Source organism: Calidris pugnax, unplaced genomic scaffold, assembly GCF_001431845.1.
Source record: "Calidris pugnax isolate Ruff unplaced genomic scaffold, ASM143184v1 scaffold50, whole genome shotgun sequence".
NCBI classification, from domain to species: Eukaryota; Metazoa; Chordata; class Aves; order Charadriiformes; family Scolopacidae; genus Calidris; species Calidris pugnax.
In genome coordinates, this window is record NW_015090780.1 from 1,131,466 (window position 1) to 1,147,420 (window position 15,955).

General features: G+C 39.2%; 1 protein-coding gene across 1 annotated transcript in view; it reads left to right on the plus strand.

The window, feature by feature from the left end:
• Window positions 1–15,955, plus strand: part of RTEL1 (regulator of telomere elongation helicase 1) — a 50,348-nt gene that overhangs the window by 10,731 nt on the left and 23,662 nt on the right. The window contains exons 14-22 of the mRNA XM_014955391.1: window positions 1,930–1,985; window positions 4,281–4,355; window positions 5,496–5,577; window positions 9,725–9,857; window positions 10,020–10,133; window positions 12,565–12,605; window positions 13,648–13,733; window positions 14,566–14,643; window positions 15,390–15,467. Of these exons, the coding sequence (XP_014810877.1) occupies window positions 1,930–1,985; window positions 4,281–4,355; window positions 5,496–5,577; window positions 9,725–9,857; window positions 10,020–10,133; window positions 12,565–12,605; window positions 13,648–13,733; window positions 14,566–14,643; window positions 15,390–15,467 (743 nt within the window). The remainder of the gene's footprint in view (window positions 1–1,929; window positions 1,986–4,280; window positions 4,356–5,495; window positions 5,578–9,724; window positions 9,858–10,019; window positions 10,134–12,564; window positions 12,606–13,647; window positions 13,734–14,565; window positions 14,644–15,389; window positions 15,468–15,955) is intronic.

Genomic DNA, 15,955 nt, shown 5'->3' on the forward strand with positions numbered 1-15,955 from the left:
GATAAAAAAAGGCTTCTTTGCTTAGATTTGAATTATAGAGATTTTAAAAGATAAAATCTGACCCTGACGACCTGTGTCATTTTATTAAGACTTGCTGCCAGGTCCTCTGCTGGGAAACATGTTTTATGTTTGTTTAGGCAACAGAACTAGTTTTAGGAACTGCTTTGTGTCAAAACCTGAGTGTGTACTAATGTATGTGTGCACATACACGTACATACGTAGAGGATTTTTACAAACAACACTGTTTTTTTCCAAACCCAGAAGAATTGTAGGGTGGAGCTTGTTGACATTTTGCCAATGGCACTTTTTGTGTCTTGAGTCGTTCCTTGGTCATGGAGTTTTTGACATTTTGCCAATGGCAGTTTTTGTGTCTTGAGTCGTGTCTTGAGTCGTTCCTTGGTCATGGAGTTATGAAATAGGAATATTGGGAATCACGTAATGTGTTTGGGTGGGTTTTTCTTTTATTTAATTCATTTAACAAATTTCTAGTGTACCATCTATCAGCATTTTGTTCTTAATTAATTCATTTAACAAATTTCTGTTGTACCATCTATCAGCATTTTGTTCTTAATTTGCCCTTCTGCAAAGAAAAATCTCCAACTTCAACATGGGCTAAGAAAATGATGTAATTACTTACTAGCAGACTCTTCAGTGAAAGGATTGAAGCAGGCCAGCCCACTCCATGGGGACTAGAATAGTCAGTTCTGCAAGTGCATCTCTTGAAAACACATGTATCCTTCTATCCTTCCCCCCACCCTGCCCCTAGCATCTTTCTACTTTTCACAGAATCACAGAATGATACAGGGTTGGAAGGGACCTCTGGAGATCATCTCCTCCAACCCCCTGCCAGAGCAGGGCACCCAGAGCAGGTTGCACAGGAACGTGTCCGGGCAGGGTTGGAATGTCTCCAGAGAAGGAGACTCCCCCACCTCTCTGGGCAGCCTCGGCCAGGGCTCTGCCACCCTCAAAGTGAAGAAGTTCCTCCTCGTGTTTAGATGGAACTTCATATATTCAAGTTTGTGCCCATTTTCTCTTGTCCGGTCCCTGGGCACCACTGAAAAAAGACTGGCCCCATCCTCTTTACACCCACGCTTTGAATATTTACAGGTGTTGATCAGATCCTCCCTCAGTCTTTTCATCTCCAGACTAAACAGAGCCAAGTCCCTCAGCCTCTCCTCATAAGGGAGATGCTCCAGGCTCCTCATCTATGTACCCCTCTGCTGCACTCTCTCCAGCAGTTCGCTGTCCTTCTCAAACTGGGGAGCCCTGAACTGGTCCCAGTGCTCCAGATGGGGCCTCACCAGGGCAGAGTAGAGGAGGAGGATGACGTCCCTCCACCTGCTTGCACTCTGGCTTAACAGATGCATCTATTTTCTTATTTCCGTGGTCAAATTCTCGTCGTCAGTGTAATTCATATGTTCTGTTAACTGCTTCTCTGTGGTCACTCTTTTAAGCACACTCGAGGTTTTGCTGTGATTGTAAAGGGCTAGTTATAGCTATAGCAAAGGTTAGGTTTTTAGTCTCTTTGCATAACAGGATAATCAGTTTTCTATTCATTTTTTCATAAGACTAGTATTAGTTGTGTGAGCTTTTGAAAAAGTAACCAAACAGTTTAGTCATGCTTATATTTGTCTTAATGATCTCCTTTCCTTTTTTTTTAATGTAGAAGAGCCTTGAGGAGTTTATGTAATTGTCTTAGGTGACAGCTTCTCAATGCATCAGAGATGTGAGACTTCATTTGGGATGCTAGTTTTACATTTCTCCTTGCATTCTGAATAATGGTGAAAAACTTGAAATGATCCATTTGTGTCAGAAAATATTTTCAAGCCATTGTTTTCAGAGTGTTGTGCTGTTCAAATAGCATATGGGTATATATAAAAATGGATGTATATTTGTGTTTTAAAAGAACTCGTGTGTTATTCTCTCTAGGTACTGGGATATTTGTCAATACATCTGGATTGCATAAGCTCTCGGATATTATCCAGGTAAATAATTAATACTGCTTCTAAATATGTCTGAAAGATAGAAGAACTGGTTTAAAAAAATGTGGGAAGACATTGGATTGATTTTATTCTTGATTGTATGCACACTTGTGCATTGATAGAAGTCTACAGGTTTTTGAGGAGAAAGCCAGTGTCTAGTGGGATGTTCTCCTTTGATTTTTACCCAGTTTGTTTTTTCATAGTTTTGATATCCCTTTTTGGACAAGCTTGACTTAAATTTGTCTGGTTTTAGCCTCCACCAGGTGGAGCTTGGTTATTGAGCTGTTTCTAGCAGTAACGTTTGGGTTTATGAGACATTCTCATGAAATAACAGGACAAGCTAAGGAAGAAAGCAAGCAAAAGATAATTTTGTTCTCATTTAATTATTAAATTGATGGATCTGTGAAGTAAAAATCTCTAGTGCCACAGGAACTGAATGGGACACTTGTGGATATCCATGTGGTGCTGTCACTCCTCTCCCTGTTGTGCACTTGCAAAATACTCATGAAAAAACCGGGCGCCATAAAAATAGAAAGTACAGTGGGCCAGTGGCCTGAAATTCAATTTCTAGCTTCCCTCTGAAGTTGACCCAAGCTCTAATATTCTTGAGTGAATCTCTAGAAGAGGGTAATGCTTGCACAGTTCAGAGTTCAAACAAAAATAGCAGCTTAGCCGTAGTGTTATTGGAAAATCTGCTGATGCTTGGGATTAAGTTCACTATATTCCCAGAATTTGGTGATTTCAGAGCATTGTTTTGGCCTGAGTTACTGTGCACCAGGTGGAATTAGACCTCCTGACAGTGAAATAAGACCTTTACTTCCCAAATACTTGTGGGGTTTTTGGATCAAAAAGATCTCCTTCCCCTCCATCTTTAGTACTTGGGTGATAATAATGATGACATTTTAATGTCTGTTAATCGTTGCTTTTTTGTCTTGGTTCAATGTTTTTAATTATTATTCTTTTTCTGTTAAAAATTATACTTCAACTACTGATGTAAGAAATTCCATGGCATTCAAGTCTGTTGTGGCTGGCAATGTTCAGCCTCTGCGTAGTTCTCCGGTTTTTGTTCTCCTTGCTGGTAACCCTGCCTAAAAGATCAGCTGCCAGACTTTTTCAGAAATCACTGATGTCAAAGGTCTTTCTTCTGGAAAGAAAGTCCACAGAACAGTGTGTGCTGTGGGACTGGGGGTAACTGTGTGTGCTCTTTAAACCTGTGGATAGATGAAAGGAGATTTGACTTGGAAGAGCAGGGTTTAGATGAAAGCTAAGATACCTTTGCTGCTGCTGAGGACATGCACATGAACAGTTATTGCAAATCATCTGCCACATGATAGTTTGTTCTCTTGATATATTTATAAGAAGGTCTGGGTCACAGAGTTGTCACTGGTTGAACACAGTGCTTTCTTGTTATACAGCCTTGTCTTCAAGAATTAATTTATAACCAGCTTGTTTTTATTAATAATACTTATTTTTCTTCCTTGTGGAAAAACACTTACTAAAATCTTTCTCGTACACCATATCTTTGGCTATTATTCAAAGTTAGTATTTCCAGGAACTGTGCTTTTTTTTTTTTTTTTTTGACTGATAGAGAACATCTTTCTTGTTGCAACTAGCTGATATTCTTATGAGCTTGGATAATTCCTTTTAAATGTCTGAAGAAATTTTGTTTAGAAAAATTAACAGAAATTATAAATATTTGAGAACCACAGCTGTTTTCTCTGAAGTTGCACTGAAATGCCATGTGTTTGAAAGAGCATCGCCCTTAGTCATAAGACAACATGGGAAAGGGGAAGAAGCATAACTCCATGAGTTATAGAAGCTTCTGATAGAAGAATTGATAGAGGCTTATAATTTAATATATGAACAACTAGATATGATTACAACTTGGTTTGTTTTTTTTCTAAGCAGAGGAATACTAGTGCAGGGTACTCTAAGGGAATTCAAAGAGTTCTTTTACGCTCAGTTGTGACTCTATGAACTCATGAATGTGTAGTGTATTTATGTTTATCCACAGCCAGAAGTCTGAATAATAATGCTATCATTTGTAAGGTTTGAATATATTTAGATACTAGCTTACATTTTTGTACAAATGAGAAAGCCATGTGGTTAGCAGGAATTGCTTGTAAAAATTCATTTATTCAAGATTCCCTGTCTTTATTAAATAACAGGAGCAAGGAGATATATTTAGGTTATCACAGTAGTAACTCTTGTGGAGATACTCCTCAGTGCAAAGATACATTGGGCATTTTGCTAGAAACAGTTGTTAAATGGAGGAATTTGATTACATCCATTTTCCAGACAGTATTCAACATCGATCCTCCAGAAGGCACAACAGGTTTCCTGCCACATCGGTCGATATCTAAATATTATAAGGTATGGGATGTTTTGTGTTTTCCTTGCTGGCAGTTAGTGTCTGTCCTTAGTGTATCCAATACTTAGAAGGATGTGGATCGAATAGCAAATGATGGTGTTGATTACAGGGAAGATATGTAAGTTCTTTAAAAACAAACCACATTGGGCATTTTGCTAGAAACAGTTGTTAAATCTTTCCATTTGTTTACATCCATTTTCCAGACAGTATTCAACATCGATCCTCCAGAAGGCACAACAGGTTTCCTGCCACATCGGTCGATATCTAAATATTATAAGGTATGGGATGTTTTGTGTTTTCCTTGCTGGCAGTTAGTGTCTGTCCTTAGTGTATCCACTACTTAGAAGGATGTGGATCGAATAGCAAATGATGGTGTTGATTACAGGGAAGATATGTAAGTTCTTTAAAAACAAACAAACCAAAAACACCAAAGGAACTGTGGTTTGTTGTTTAAGGTCCAAGGAAAAAGAAGAGCTACACAGTAGTTTTTAAAGAAACTCTAAAATGAAATTAGGAAAGTGCAGCAAATGTAAATTATTGATAACTTTGGTACTGCATATGATGCAAGAATTGATGTGTTCTTCCAGTAATCTATTCTCTTGACTTTAGCCCATTACCAAGCAAAGACAGTTGAGCCACTGAAACTCCGCCCTGAAGTCCTTCTAATTTATTTTGTGTTTGGGACTGATGGGCTGTGATGCTATAATGAATTTTAGGAGCAGATCTTTTCTTAGATAAAAGATAACTTTGATATTAAGTTTAAGACTTGATACTATTTTTGTTGCCAAATGAAGCAAGTCTTTCTACACCAGTATTATTTTTTTTTAAGTCTGCATGTTTTATGCTAATGCATGATACTCAAATAATGGGGTTCTTTGTCTCTGCTCAGGGCAGCCCATGAAAAGCTGCTCCCTGACTCAAAATGGCTGGTTAAATAGTGATAGACTACTTTGCTCCTTGGATACAGTATGAAGGACTGGAAACAAAATAGGAAAGGCAGGAAATAATACAATCTTACTAACACTATAAGAGCGACACTAATTATTTTAACTTCACTTAATTTGGGCTAGGATTTTTTGAGGGCTGTTCGTTTTTGTAGCTATCTTGAGAAATGTTTCTGGGTTGTTTTTTTTTTCCTTCAGGTACATATTCATCTGGATAACAGTAATCAGAAGAAGAAACAAAGGACAGATTTCTGGAATTCATCCTCTGCAAAAAAACAAGGTACAGGACTTGGTCTTGGGGAGGCTCATGCAAAAGTTCAACTTCTCCTTTCTGATTCAAATAAGAGAAAACAATTGAAGGCATCCCAATTTTCATTACATCGCATTTGTGACCGGAGAGTCCACTGGCAAATTTTGGAATGCCATTGTAGGATTTGGAGTGAAACACCACCTGATATCTTAAATGTTAAAAATGACTATGAGGAATAAAGGGCTGAACAGAATAACTCGATGAGGGCACCCTCCAGATCTGTCTCTATGCAAAAAGATTTTAAAAAACAAATGGCTTGGTACTATTTTTCATAGAGCTGAAAAGTCTTCAGTGTGTGATTAGTCTGCCTTGTTGCCATGGTCCAAGTTAAAAATCATCAGTAGATGTGAGATTGGGAAAGATTTTTTTTCTTTTTTTTTTTTTCCCATCTGCTAAGTGTCCTGAATGATGTCACCTCAAACCAGTATGCTAAGTTAGCAGAGAACCAATGGGTGATTTGATTGTAGGGGTTTTTTTGGGGTCATTTTCTGTAAGATGAAGAGACTTGGAGCATTCGTGTTGCATCAGAGCTCTCTTTCTCTAGAACGGGGTAGGTTTTTAAGGCTTTGGGACTTCAAGTTTGAAGAATTCTAGGATTGTTTGAAGGTGTCCCTTTGCAGTTTAATGTTTAAGTACAGCTCTGTTGTGGATATGATGAGTTGAGGAGGTTCTTTTCACTTTTGTAGCTACTCTTAAAGGGGGAACAACACAAACAATGCCAATATAAAATGTTCTTGTACCAGTGCTCCCTTCATGCACTGCTGGAATAGTTGTAGTGCAATTACTTCGGTGAAAGAAAGTCATCTCCATTATGGAATGGTTGCTTGTATCGGTGTAGAAAACATCTTCAGACCAGCACATGAATGGAAAACTTTCCTTCAGGATTGATGTTGAGATTTATGATCTGTTATCCTCATATCAGCTATATTTCTCTGTATAACTGAATGATCTGTTATGCTCATATCAGCTATATTTCTCTGTATAACTGCATTGTGTTAACCAGAAAATTGGTGGTGCTTACGCTGTAACTACCTTTTACAAGGAGAGTCATGTATAGATACAGGTACTGAAAATGTGTGCCAAAGGTATTATAATAGTAGATTCCGTGAAAGTTCTTAATCACTGTTGAAATTACTCATATCTAGTGGAGGAGTTATAATTGGTTTGCTCACTTTGAAGTTCTGTAGTAAAGGCTCAAGTGATGAGCCAGAGAAATAACACTTGAGAATGTAAATTCTTACCTAGAAAATGCCTGCCAGGTTACAGCTTCAGGGCACTGTTACCTTCTCTGAGATGATCTTTTTTTGAGCAACTTCTTAAGTTTTTCAGGGTGTGTTGTCACTACTTGATAGTTTCAGCCTCAACTATGCTTTTGAGTCCTTCTTGTTCAACTGAGATTTCTCCCTCTCCTTGTCTCTCCTCCCGCCTGTTCTGTTCCTTGTGCTCTGCAGAACTTCGTTATCTGGAACTACCTCAGTATAACTATGCTTCAAAATGACATATTTAGAAGAAAAGAATTTAGCTTCTGAGTCAGAGGCTTTTCCTAAGGCTCCTATAAAACAGCACTGAGCTTGGCTTTGTTGGACTTCAACATTCTGCCTTTCTAAATTTTTTATATATTTAATTATTTAAAAATACAGTTAGGTGGAAAACAAAACATTTTCTGATCAGAGAAGACAGATGCATATCCCTTTATGTAAGCTTTCTTAATAGAATACTCTCCAAGGATCTTTTTAAATACCTTCCCTCATAACTATCTACTTAATTGCTTGGTTAAACACTCTTGAGAATTTAAGTAGCTGTTTCACAGAAGTCCTTTCTTAAGGACAAAAATAACATTTTTTTTTCAAACAATGAGTTTCCAAGAATTTAGTGGATTTGTATATGACAATCCATTAAGTGTTTCCACAAAGTAAGCTCTGCTGTGTTCCTGAACAGAGGCAGGCTGTTTGGTAATCTGCAAATACTATTTTTCTGAGCTATTGCTCAACTGGAGTTTGAAGTTACAGGAATAATTCTAAGTAGATTTTGTTATATATATGTGCAGGAAAAGGCAAATAGAAACACTTTAGATTTGTTGAATAAATTGGAGGATCTATATACAAAATCAGTACAAAGCAATCACAGAATTCTTCTGTGGCTTAGCATACAGATGTATTTGCTTTTCAAATAGAAACAGCATTTGCAAATGCCCATACAACAGAGTAGCAATTTGTTGAGACTTGCACTATGTGCAAACCTTGCAGGGGCTGGACAAGACCGATCAAGTCTCCAGTTTCCTGTAGTGCTATAGTAGATTGTATACAAATAATGCAAAACTCTTAAGAATAGGTGTTTTCAAAGGATTTTGTGGAAACTCTTTGCTCAAACGTAATTGTCTACAAACTGGAATTGTTGAGAAGTGGCATAGCTTGGGACAGCTGATGAGATTACTGCCCTGGCTATCCATTCTGTGTGCAGATGCCACTAATGAATGCAATATTGAACTGTTGCAGTTTTACATGAAGATAAAATGCTCTGACTCTTGGTTTGCTCTAAATCACCATGTTGTGAACTGTCAGCAAACCATTTCTCCATGGATTTGCTGTCATTGTACCAGGAATGGAAAAAGCTGCTGCAGAGATCAACTTTTTGTGACATCCAACAGTTCCTGCTGGTGAATGGGACCTTTAAGACAGATTAAATATTGTTAAGCTTAAAGACAAAATTACAGAACACGAGTCTAAAAATGTATTACAATTCCAGTTTCTCCAAGAACTGGGCAGCTTGTGTCTGGCAGTCATCCTGCAGGGTTACAAATTTTTTATTGTATTTCAAACTGAGCATTGGTGAGGCAAATGGGAGTGGCTGGTGGTGTTCTCTTCTCGGCCATCCCATACCAGCATAGTTTGGTTTTGTGCTGGAATTTTTTAGGCTCCTGATGTAGGTGTCTTTGCTCTTGTCTGTAGATACTTACTGGCCTGTCCATATACAGTTCCTGACTAATTTGCAGTAGTCCTTCGTGTGAATTAAAGAGATACAGAATTTGCTAAGTTGTGGAATGTCTGGATGGATTTGCCCAAATGAGACGGAAGGATAAAACTTTAGCTTAAAAGAAATGTTCTCTTGTAATTCTAAGCAGTAAGTGACTCACTGGGCACATATTACTGGGGATTTCCTGAAACTGTCACCTCCTTTTTGGAAATAGAGTCTTTGAATGAAGCATGAGCATTTAAAAGACATACACATGATACGTGGATGCTAGGTGTTGGGGTTGTTTTGACTGAAACTAATAATACAAAACAGAATCAGAAACAGAAATAAAGCTAATGTTTTGTTTGGCTGCTCTTGCTCTTGACGTAGGTGCTTGTTTCATTCCCTTGTTCCTTTGACTGTCTCTGAAAAGCTGTTGCTAAGTTTTCAGCAAGACCAACAACGGTACAACTACAAACTGAGCAATGGAAGAAATGACGAGTGTGATTTATCCATTTTTCTTTATATCCTTTCTGTTGATAATTTATTGCATGCCAGACTTTCAGTGTCAGGCACGTTGTATATCCACCACCCACACGAGATTTGAGCAGAAGTTGAAAGGTTTGGCAGTTGACTGTGGGGAAAATTGAAAGTTTAGGTGAAAGGTTTATAGCCATTGAAAAATTCCTGATGGAGAAGGTTTTCTTCTCCTTTCAAGCAAGAGCAGGGATGGAGATACTTGTTTATTTTTTTTAGTAACTTCAATCCTTTGTTCTTTATCCCAGCATCCTGCCATTCTACCATGCTTCCCCTTCCAGTTGTCCTTGACAGCAGGAAGTGAATCAGTGGATGGAGGACTGAGTAGTTTTATCTGCTGACAAAAAGACCTGATGCTCTGTCTTTTCTATAGCCTCTTTTGATTAAAAGTATAATCTACTTAAGGTGTGAGTGAGCAATGACTTTTAAAATTATATTGTGAACTGGCAAAGTAATTAAATCTGGGAAGGGCCAAAGCAGAACATACCATACATCTGAAATTTTAGCTTCAGATGCTGCTGGTTGTTTTATTTTCAGAAGTTCAGATGCAATGTGCTGTACGCTAGTCATACTCTAGTTTTTCCACTTATATACTTGCTTCTTAATGTCTTCCCTTTATTTGGTTCAGGAAAGACCTTAAGCTACTGGTGTTTCAGCCCTGGATACAGCATGCACGAGCTTGTTCGACAGGGAGTCAGGACAATTATCCTTACCAGTGGGACTCTCTCCCCCCTCTCATCATTTACAATGGAAATGCAGATGTAAGTACCTAGATGTGTGACCAGTGCCACTACTGAATCTGCTCTCTTCTACTGCTCTTGTGATTTTCAGTTTATCTCAAGATTTTTGAGTGTTCTGGATTCGTAGCCAGTAGGGAATCATGGAATGAGCATGACTGGAATCTTACTCTTGTGTTTCTTTAGCCCTTTCCCTGTTTGCTTGGAGAATCCTCATGTTATTGAGAAACACCAGCTCTGGGTTGGGATTATTCCGAAGGGACCTGATGGAGCTGCGCTTACTTCTACCTATGAAAGAAGGTAATGAACTCCCATGTGGAATTCTGCTTTGAAGTCTTGGGTTTTGACATTTTGGGTTCTGCTCAGGGGAGGGTGCTAGTGAAACAAGTGGTCTCTCTAGTTCTTTTCTTGGATAAACACTCTGCTGAATAAAATACCCTTTACCCCGTGTTGAAAACTTAGAACTGGAGGGCTGGAAGTGATCAAATGTCAGGGCACTGAGTGCACTAATAGTTTTTAATGGCCCTGACCAGCCTCAGCTGGGACCTCCACCCACAACCATCACCCAGGAGCTCCACTTAAGGTCCGGCAAAGGCCTTCAGTCACTGCCCAAGCTGTAGGACTGTCTGTCTCTAGCTCCATCGTAACCAGAGCTGGCCATGGATCCTGTTAATCTGACTCTAACCTACTGATTGACTTCTGGGTTTGACCTTGGACCTGCCTGTCACTATGGCCCTGCCTCTCCATCCCTGGACTGTGACACTCCTTGCTGTCACCGGACCTGCTCCTGGTTTACTGACTTGCATTTCTGGCTTGATCTTGAACCTTCCACATCACCGTGACTTTGCCTGATGATCTGGCCTTGTGACTGAGCTACTGCATCTGAGTCTTTCCTGCTTGTGTTACTCTGTTAGTGTGGGTCTGGGCCAAGACCCCTGCCCTCCCTGCCTTCATAGTGTGCCCAGGTACCACCTTCCTGACATGGAGCCCCATCTTAAATTTCTTTGTTGAAGACTTAATTGTTTTCAAACATGATTGGCCTTTGCAGCAACTCTTTTATATGTCACCATGGCCAGCCTCTCTCTTACTTCTGCAGTGCGTTTTTAAGGAAAATACATCCAAATATTTGTCAAGCTTTTCTTTGTCATTTTTCTTGCTTTTCTCTGGTCTTTCATCATTTTGCCTGTGTCTTTCTGTTTTTCAGAGTAGACAGGGCTTCTGCTGCCAGCAGAATATACTGCCAGCAAAGAAGGCCAAAATTTGATTTCATTATATATTGACTTACGTTGTGCAATATAATCATAGAATGGTCAGAGCTGGAAGGGACCTTAAAGATCAAGTTTCAACCCCCTGCCCTGGGCAGGGACACCTCCCACTAGACCAAGTTGCTCAAAGCCCCATCCAACCTGGATGATAGTCTCATTGGCATCTCTGTGTATAATTTTAAAAGGCAGTTTTATGCTTGGATGCATGTGGCAGTGGGTTCTGTGCCTGCCAGTTCTCTGAAGTTACCAGTGGCATCACACTGCTGCTAGTCCTGTGCTCAGGGATGTCATCCTTCTGCAGTGTTTTGAAATGAGGATCAGTTCCTTGGGTATGATACGTGAGTTCTTCCATTTAACTTTCTGCCTGGAGCATGCACATTTTTATGTTGGCACGTTCTTAAATCTAGTTCAATTTTAACATTATAGACAAACCCCTAGCTGAGAATTCTGTCATTTAGGCTGCTGGGTGCCTGACTTACTCTTTTTCAGCAATACAGAAGAATAAAAAAAAATAGATCTTGAAGAGCTTTCTCTGAAAAAGAGGGGAAAATGCTGGATGTCCCACAGAACTGGAAAGGGACTCAGGAATTGTAATTGATTTTTACAGAGAGAAGTCTGGAAAACCCTTAGACACCCTTAGACCATATTTTTCACTTTCAGAAGCTAAGCATGCCATTCCAGTGTATTTTGTTGAAGATACTGTCTTTCGAAGGAGGAAGGTTGGGGATTCCTCCCACCCTAAGGCCTAAAACACTTTTTTTTTTTTTTTTTTTTTTGGAGGAAGGGAATTCACAGTGTGTGTTGTATTTTGACAACATCTGTGTGGTGATACAGGTATTTGTAGGTCTTATATAACGAAATATGTTTCTTTCTTGCCCCTGCTTATGTAAGTTTCCTGGGAAAACAGTATGCAAAACTAGAGGGTACTAAAACAAAGAAACAGAAAGGCCTGAGGGAACAGGTGACTTTTCAGTCAGGGCTGGAAGAAACAGATAAATCCTGCTCATAGTGGAGCAGTACTTTCTCAGTCAAAGCAAAAGCAATTTCCTTGTCTTATACCATGAATAAACAAGGTAACCAAATTCACCCTTTTTGCCATGCACCCTCGCCACACCTAACTCATCAATAATTTTTTTAAGTAGTTGTAACATTAGTCAGGCTTGGCAGCATCTGCACAGTTTTTTTGGCAGAACTTTCACCCTTTAATTGTTAGTATTAATCATAAAACTCATGTGGCTGCCCAGTTCCACTTGTTACATTTTGATAATCCTGAAATTTAGATCAACTTCAATCCTAATAGTAAAAATATTTATTAGTAATAGTGATGTGTAATCAAGGTATTACTAATTTTGTATCCTTGGTATGGGTTGTTGCCACAGGAAGGAGAGCAATTGGGAATATGAGTCAGTATGTATGAAACACAAGGAAAAGGAAATACAATTATGTTACTCAATTTTTCTTTGTAGGTTTTCAGAGGATTATTTATCTTCTCTGGGGAAAACAATTGGTAAGTGACGTGCAGATTTCAGAAATGGGTTGTTGCACAGGGTCTTTAGAAATCTCCAAGAAGGAGAAATACTTGATAAGATGTAATAAGGTAGAGAAAGGTAAAGGGTTGCATTACATATCTAATGCCATCTGGTTTTGTAGGATTCTGTTTGCTCAGGCATACAAAAATAAGTTTGAGTCCTTGGTTTAATATTTCTAAGTTAGGAGTCCATTTTTATTGTCAAGTGTTTGTGTTTGGGTCAAAAATGTGGTTCCTAAACACAGTCAGAAAGTGGGGTGAGCTAGAAAAATCAATGCACAATGATGATGCAGCCAAGCATCATTTGCAGAGCAATTAAGGATCACAAGAAGTCAATGCAATTTCTTGTGATGTTTCCAAAGGCACTGTATCAAGCATGCCTTAAGTCAGCATTGATTGCTTTGGTAATGTTTTGCGAATGTAATAGAACTACAAAATTTTAATATATGAGGACAGAATAAAAGAAGAACATTTGTGTAGCTTGACTGAGATATGATTGAAAGGAATCTGCTAAATCTAGAAGTGTTTGAAGGAAATAGAGGAGAGTGCTCTGAGGTGTTCAGCTTGGCCTAAAAGATGAAGCTAAGAAAATGCTTTCACAAAATATCAGTTTAATTTTTTTTTTCAGTAAAGTGTCTACTATTTCACTAGAAAACTCCCAAAAGCAATCTTGTGGTACGTCATCCATTGCTTTGTTCTCTGTAGTCTAAACATTCAGAGGGTGGAGAAAAAGATGTAAAAATAGATCCTACTGCAGATGATGTTGTTTCTCTTCCATCTGTAGCGCTTGGTGTAGCTTATAATATCTTTTATCCCGTTCACACTACACTTTAGAATGATAGTTAGGCATGAAATTATTTTAAAAAATGAATGCTTGTGTACTAGAAGTTGTTTCATGTCAAGAAAGCAGAAAAGCTGTTGGAAGGAACCCATGGTATTGGTTGGTGGTTCCTCCACAGGCTGTGTGCTCAGCCCCAGGGTGGAGATGCCCTCAGCTGTACACTGGCCGGTCTCGTTGCAGGTAACCTCGTGCGAGTCATACCACATGGACTGCTGGTGTTCTTCCCATCGTATCCCGTCATGGATAAGAGCCTGGAATATTGGAGGGTATGTTAATTACTCTGTCTTGATTAGGTGATTTGGTTACATGTTGGACAGTTTGTACTTCACGATATCTAACCGTGCTCATTTAAAAAGTCTTTGTTAATAAGTAAATTATAAATCCTGGCGGACAGTTTGTACTTAATCTAACCGTGCTCATTTAAAAATTCTTTGTTAATAAGTAAATTATAAATCCTGGAAAGTGAAAGCCCAGGTCAGGTTTTTATTTTGATTACAATACGCTGTAATGCAGTGTTGTAGGAACCAAACCCAAAAGAATCTTAATACATTATCTCATCTGATCTGATTTCAGAGTTCATTTAATTTCGCCAGACTTCTCTTTATTAAACTTCCAAATTATAGTCGGTCTAAGCGTTTCAACTCCTAGGGAAAAAAATCCCAATATGTTTTTAATTTGTAACTGTTCCAACTGTAACTTTTGTAACTGCTCTGCTCATGTCTTGAGTGTCCCTGGTGAGACTTGGTAGAACAGTTCTGGTTTAAATGCTGCTCCTCCTTAAAACCTGGGACAGAGGTGTCCTCCTGCGGAGTGGGGCTCTGGGAGGTGGGTATTTGGAACTTGTAAGTTGAAAGGAAAAGAAATGGTTTTCCCATCTGCGTAATGCCTGAGTTGCACCAGCTGCAAGGAATCACCATCAGTGGTGTTAGGATTCCATGTTTCTTCATCCATCTCTTCCTGTGCTTGGCAAGAGAGGAACAGACTGTGTTGGGGGAAGTCTGTGGTGACCATTCCTGAGCATTTCCTTTCTGTGGGCACTTCTGGTATGTGCTCGCTTTCACACCCCCATTTCTGATATGTTCATTATCTGTTTCACAGGAGCATGATTTTGCTAAAAGAATAGAAGAAGTCAAGCCAATGTTTGTGGAACCCAGGAACAAAGGAAGCTTTGCAGAGGTTGATTATTTGCATTGTATACCCGTAACATTTTCAGAAACAGGTTTTATGTTTAAATACCTTCTTGAAGATGTGTTTGGGTGTGGAACACCCAAACTTTAACCTAGGATAAAGTTAAAACTCTCTGAGAGCTTCTTTGAATTATAGTTCTTCTATGCATCCTTCCTTTACTCTTTTGGCCAATTGTGCAGGGTACAGTCTTCATTTGAAATCCAGTGATGACGGCGACTAATGTACATATGTACTGAGTAATTGAGATGGTAGAAATCTGTCACTTCAGTAATCAGCACCTTTTAATGTTCTGTGGGGCATTTCCTCCCAGCTTGTCACGCTTTGGGTGTTAAGATTGTGCAGTGTCATCTTGTTTATTTGTAGCCAATCTGTGGCTCTTTATGCCCACGCTTCTTTAACAAAATAATATCCTTGAATTGCTTTCCTGGTTTGCCAGTTTTCCTTAAGGATCTGCAGAAACACAGGACAGACTGTGTTTTACCTTCTCATCAGAAGTATCTGATATTAATCTTTTATGCTTACCCAGATGTATTCTAGATTTTACAGTAATGTAAGGATTTTGATGAGCTTCTGACATTTGCAATTAGTGAAAGTAAAGAAAGCTATACTAAGCCAAATTAATAACATTTTAGATCTTAGTATACAAGTCAAATTTAGCAACTGCTGGTTTCTATTTATGCATATGCAAAAGAGAATACTGTTCCTTCTCTTGCTTAAACTAGTTTATCTTTTAGGTAATGGATGCCTACTATGATAAAGTTGCCTGCCCGAAGTCCAACGGAGCTGCTTTCTTGGCCGTATGTCGGGGGAAGGTAACGTACCTGAGAACTTGTTTAATCTCAGACCAGATTATATAGTTGTATCTTTGGTCAGAGGCTGGCCAAGCTGGGGAAGAGGGCTTTAAGCTAGAGTTGCCAGGGGATGAGAACCTCAATCCATCCCACTCATCCCAATGCCAGCAATAGGTGCCCAGAGCCTGGAGAAGGGTCGTGGGTCAACAGGAGAGCACCTGGAGTGCAGCACAAAGGAATTCCAGCCACTCCAGCCAGTAATTCATCTTAATTGGGGGCCCAGGTTTTTGTTTTCTTTTTGTCTGAGGTTAGTCTTCTCATACTCTTATTGGCCTGAGGGATTTTCTTTGTGCCCAAGAGAAAGTGTCCATAAATAGCTGTTATGTGATTGCTCTAGCTCCAGATGGATGATAGTGCCTGCTCTGCCTGCTCTTCTTGGTGGAGGTGCTGGCTCAAGCTGAGTAGAGTTGGTCATTCCACCCGCCCATCAATCCCTGATGTTATATTCC